Source organism: Elephantulus edwardii, unplaced genomic scaffold (assembly GCF_000299155.1).
Source record: "Elephantulus edwardii isolate Elephantulus edwardi_28Jun2011 unplaced genomic scaffold, EleEdw1.0 scaffold00431, whole genome shotgun sequence".
Lineage (NCBI taxonomy): Eukaryota > Metazoa > Chordata > Mammalia > Macroscelidea > Macroscelididae > Elephantulus > Elephantulus edwardii.
Genome location: NW_006400181.1, coordinates 497,475 through 503,416, shown reverse-complemented (window position 1 = coordinate 503,416; position 5,942 = coordinate 497,475). Strand labels below are relative to the sequence as shown.

At 36.4% G+C, this 5,942-nt stretch overlaps 1 protein-coding gene across 1 annotated transcript; it reads left to right on the top strand.

Annotated features, from left to right (window-relative positions):
- The first annotated feature begins 444 nt into the window (after nucleotides 1–444).
- Nucleotides 445–1,431, top strand: LOC102871088 (olfactory receptor 4A16-like). Its single transcript, XM_006902604.1, has one exon. It carries the CDS (start codon nucleotides 445–447, stop codon nucleotides 1,429–1,431), a length of 987 nt encoding a protein of 328 aa, XP_006902666.1.
- Nucleotides 1,432–5,942: the final 4,511 nt, after the last annotated feature.

Below are 5,942 nucleotides of genomic sequence, written 5' to 3'. Positions count from 1 at the left end.
GAGGTTGCATTGCACTAGTGACTTTGAGGAAGAAAAAGGGGAAATCTCTTTCTTGAAATTTACATTGAATGCATGAGAATGAATGAATTTATATTGTTGAATCAGAACCGACTCATAGATGACCTTTCAGAGGGTTTCAGAAGCTGCAAATAACACAGAAGAACACTATCCGTCATTTTCCGACTGGTCAGCTGGTGGGTTTGAAACACCTGATTTTGGGTTGGCAGGATAACTGTTTTGTCAGTAGGCCACCAAGGTTCACCTCCAAAATCCCACTGGTGGGTCAGACATGAGTTGGCTAAGAACCAAGAGCAAAGAATTCCTGAGGTGTTTTTGTTTTGTTTTGTTTGTTTGATAATGGATATATTCATACTGATGTCCATTATTTCATGACAGGTCTTGTTCTGAGTGTTAATCTTTGAATCAAGTATTGTGGAAGAGTAAATGGGACAGAGTAACAATGTAACAGAATTTATCCTCCTCGGACTCACTCAAGATCCTGAAGTTCAAAAAGCTCTATTTGTGATGTTTTTGATCATCTACTTTGTGACAATGCTGGGAAACCTACTCATTGTGGTAACTGTCATTGTCAGCCCTGCACTGGGTTCACCCATGTACTTTTTCCTTGCTTATCTGTCACTCATGGATGCTGTTTATACCACTGCTGTTTCACCCAAGATGATTATAGACTTACTCTATGATAAAAAGACTATTTCCTTCCAAGCTTGCATGGGGCAGCTCTTTATTGAACATTTATTTGGTGGGGCCGAGGTCTTTCTTCTGGTAGCAATGGCCTATGATCGCTATGTGGCCATCTGTAAACCCCTGCACTATCTGATCATCATGAACCGAAGGGTTTGCGTTCTGATGCTGGGGGTGGCCTGGATTGGAGGGTTTATACACTCTGTGGTTCAACTTCTCTTTGTGTATAATCTCCCCTTCTGTGGCCCCAATGTCATTGATCACTTTATCTGTGACATGTACCCCTTATTGGAACTTGCATGCACTGACACCTACTTTATAGGTCTCACTGTGGTTGCCAATGGTGGAGCCATCTGCATCATCATTTTCACCCTCCTCCTAATATCCTATGGAGTCATCTTAAACGCCCTGAAGACTCACAGTCAGGAAGGGAGACGCAAAGCCCTGTCGACCTGCAGCTCCCACATCACAGTGATCATCCTCTTTTTTGTCCCCTGTATTTTTATGTACGTCAGACCTGTTTCCAACTTTCCGATTGATAAATCCGTGTGTGTTGTTTTTACCATTATCACTCCCATGTTGAATCCTCTAATATATACCTTGAGAAATTCCGAGATGAAAAATGCTATGAAAAAACTCTGGGGTAAAAATTTAGCTAGATGTAGAAGAAGAATGTCTGTCCATAATGAACATACCACGGCTAATCCTAAGGTAGCACATGGCAAATAACACATCACAATGAAAAATTTACTCAATTCAATGACTTATATGGGAATGTTTATCATTTGAATGCAAAGGAACTCAAATTGTAAAATGAGTTTTTATTTAAGTTTAGAATTAACATTTAAATTCTGGATGGTGAATTGAAAGGCCTAGATATTTTTTTAATCATCATAAATAAAAATAATTGTAAACTCACAGTGCAATTTTATTTTTCTTGACATATATGAAATCTTGGTACGATAACAGGCACAGAGGCTAGCAAAACAGAATTGAAAATTCAGAAACAAAATGACTAGGTTTAAGCACTTCATAGTCAACAAAGTTTGCTGTTGAGTGGTGAAGAAAGAGTTTCCTTAGCAAATGTAGTTGGCGGAATGAGATATCCAATAGTAGGGGAGTGAAGGAGGTCCTATAACTCATAGCATACACAAAAACTTATTCAACATAAAATTAAAAACCAAAATCTTACACCTAACACTCTATTGTTAATAGAAGGGAAAATTGAGGTTATAATCTACAGCATAAATATGAAACAGAATGCATTATGAATAAATAGAAGCTAAGCTACATGATTGAAATTTACTAAAAATTAAATGTTTAGGCTCTTCAAAAGACTGAAAATATAAATTTCATTCTGGGGGGAAGGGGGAAGGGACTTTCCAATGAATTATCTCTAATGTCTAAAATTTATAAGAGATTCTAATGGCAAGATGCTGCACGGCAGTCCCAAAGGCACATAGTTGGAGGGCACCAGGTACTGCATGGGAGAAGGATGGGCAGTCTCTTCCTGTGTGAATAACTGCCTCTAAAAATCCACCAGAGGGTCAGCTGAGGTTCAAATACAGCTCCACAGTACCCAACAACAGCAACACCAACAAACCTCAAATATGTCCATTTAAAAAATTGGTCAAAAGGCATGAGCACATCAAAGAAGTCCTTCATATACAAAAGATTTTCACAACTTCGAATTATGAAAGATGCTAGTAAAACTATAATGAAAAATCATCTCAGTCTGGCAATAAATGTAGTGATATAAAAAATTAGAAATAAAGATATGTTTATGAAGTTATGGGTAACGTACAACCCTTAAACATTATTAATGCATTTATTTTTTATTTTTTATTTTTTTATTTCAATGAACATCTACAGAGATTTTGGAATTCCATTCATGCATTGTTGCACTTTTCTCCCTGCCCCCCCTTTGCTCCTCTCCTTGAAAAGTAAAATAAAAACTCCTTCCTTAGTATACAATCCCCCTTGCACACCCCCACCCCCACCCCTACCCCAAATATAATCCACTCTGTAACCCTCATTCTGTACTCTTATAATAAACATAATGCCCTAAAATTTGATACTTTTAAACTATTCTCTCCCTCATAGACTTCAATGCAGTAAACATAATTTATCCAGTTTTTCTCAGTCTTACCCCCACCCCGATGTCAGGCACCATATAACATCTGTCCCTTTGTGACTGAGATATTTCACTCAGCAGCATATCCTCCAGGGATTTTGAATAATATTGCATGAGTTCCTTGTTTTTTATTAATGCATTTTTAAAACTATAAATAAAAATGCCATTTGGTTTAGCAATCCAACTCATAAGTATATATGTTAGAAAAGAAAGAGTTGTGACAGGAATATAAATAATCACATTCAAGATCATTGTTACATTTTCAAAAGTAAGAGGCAACCTAAATATCCATTGATAGATGACTGAATAAACAAATTGTGGTCCCTATGTATACTAGATGAAGTTCTGGTAGTCTAGTGGGTTAGGAGTTATACTGCTATTCCAAAGACAAGTGGTTCAAACCGATCAGGAGAAGATGAGCAAAATCCTTCTGTTTAATTTATAGACTCTGAAAACCCACTGAGATTCAGCTATGAGTTGGTTCAGACTTAACAACAATGAATGAAGGGTCTATAGTGTAATATTTTTAAAAAGAATAATGAAGAATTCCTGAAACTTCTCACAACATGTATGAATTTAAATTGAGTGGTCTAAGTTAAAACACAGAAGACAAATATTTATGGGAGCATTATTGTAACAGGTTAAGAATAGGCTCACAAATGCAGAACTAAACATTTTTTATGGTTTTAAAAGAGAATAGGAGGAAGAATGGAGAACTATTAACTAAATAGTAACATAATAACCTTTCTTCAAAAAAGGATGAGAAGACAAAGATGGTCCAGAAAATTGGACAAATATTGAGATACGGAACACAGTGTGAAAATGAGGAGAACATTGACATTTGTCAGACATTGTGATGAATGTCAAGGAGTAATGTTTGTTTATCTAATTGAATTAAGAGGCGCTCTGGTGGATTAGTGTTAAGGACATGTGCTGCCAACCCAAAGGCATATGACTCCAATCCACAAGCTTCTCTGAAAGAGAAAGCTAGACAATCTCATTCTGGGTAATTTACTGCCTCTGAAAACTCACTGGAGGGTCAGTTGTGGGTCAGTTCTGACTCAGGAGTATGTAATAACAACAAGATGATGAATTAAAACAAATCCACAAGAACCAGAATAGGACTTTGAGTCTACCTCAACTGAATTTACAAATAATCTCATGAATAGATTTGATACATCAAACACCAATGATAGAGGACCAAATAAGGTACAAGATGACATAAAAAAAAAAAAGAAAAGCAAAGAAACCCTAAAATCTCTAAAAGAAGAATACTTATAAAAATCAGGGCAGAAATAAACGGAATAGAAAACAGAAAAACAATTGAAACTATCAAGAAGACCATGAATTGATTCTTTGAAAAGATCAGTGACAAACCACTATCAAAGCTAATAAATGAGGGGAGAAGGGTGGAGAAAAGATAAAAATTTCATAAATACGAGATAAAAGGGACAATGTTGCAACAGAACCAGCTGATTTAAAAAGGCAAATAACTGAATTTTATTACAAACTATACTCAAACTAATATGAAAGCTGGGAGGAAATGAGCAAATACTTAGAAACACATAATTCACTGAAACTGATACAGACTGAAGTAGAACACCTAAAAGGTCAAACCTCTCTCTGGTAGTTCAAATCCACTAGCAGCTCCTCGGGAGGAAGACGTGTGATCTTGTAGGTGATTTACTGCCTTGGAAAACCGTTGGAGGATCAATTAGTGACTTGAAGGCCATGAATTTTTTAATTGTCTTCTAAATATTTTCCTGTTCTGTAGTAGTTTGTGAATTCTTTACTCTTCTTTTGTGTTGGATTGTATGCTACTGTGTGAATGTACAATAGTTTCTTTATTCATTTATGGTTGATATGAACTGGCCTATTTCTATTTGCTATTATAAATAATTCTGCAATAAACATAGTTATCCATGTAAAAAAAAAGAAAAGAAAAGAAAAAATTAAACAAGTCATAAAAATAGTTTCAACAAATAAAAAGTGCTTGACTAGATGGTTCTGGTGTTAGAGTTTCAAAAGTTGGCTTTTCTAGCCATGGTGTTAGTCTGTGCTAGGAAAATGGTTTTCTGCTACCTTAATTGCAGACATATGGTCTTGCAAATCATCAATAACTGTGGGATTCATATACAAGAGAGAGAATGCTTGCCACACTGTACCAACACTATGATGAGACTGTGAAGGGGGTGAAGAGACTGTGAGGATACTGTGTAGTCTGAGGAACCCTGGAGATGGAGCCACATTAAAGGTTTTGCTTGCTGGATAATTGAAGGGAAAGCTGACCTGTGACTGTTAGGCGATAAAGCTTACAATAAGGAGATGAGAGTTTTATTTGAGTTGTTGAACTGTTCTGAGATAAATTTTGATGGATGATTAAGGAAACCAGAGGCTTCTTGCTTCTTGCTTCTGCTGAACTGATCCTGGACTTTCACTAATTGAGGCAATACATCTTGCCATGTTAATCTGGCCTGGAACTTCTGAGCTACACCTGGACTTTTATTGCTTCTTTGCCTTTCCAACCCCTCAACCTATTTCCCTAATAAACGTCAGAACTGTGAGTAGTCTGTGAGTCACTTTGCAACAAACATTGGACCCAACTGTTATTGGTAGAAAAAGGAATAGAAGTATGGGAGCTGGATATACTAAGGGATAGGAAGAGTTAGTACTGTGAACATACAATTCTGGGAAAAACGATCTGCATGTTCAATGCAATACCAATGCAGATACTGACACCATTCTTCAACAAGATGAAAAAGGCAATTTCCAATTTTGTCTGGAAAGTAGAGACACCCCATTAAGCACTACTGAAAAAGAGAAACAAGGTAGGAGGCATCATACTCCCTGAATCTCAAATCCTGTTACACAGCTGTGGTGATCAATACAGCAGGTTACTGGTACAATGACAGACAGATGAACGGAATAGAATCAAGAACCCAGATATCAACTCATCTACTTATGGTCATTTGATTTTTTGACAAGTAGTTGAAATTAGTTAAGTGGAGAAATTACAGCTTTTATAACAAACATGATAGGCAAAATTGGAAATAAGTGACTCGATGGCACATAATAACAAAATTGGAAATTTATGTAGAGAAAACTG

What these genes read in the sequence shown, in the direction of transcription:
- LOC102871088 (XM_006902604.1), top strand. Translation starts at nt 445, where the DNA reads ATGGGACAGAGTAACAATGTAACAGAATTTATCCTCCTCGGACTCACT.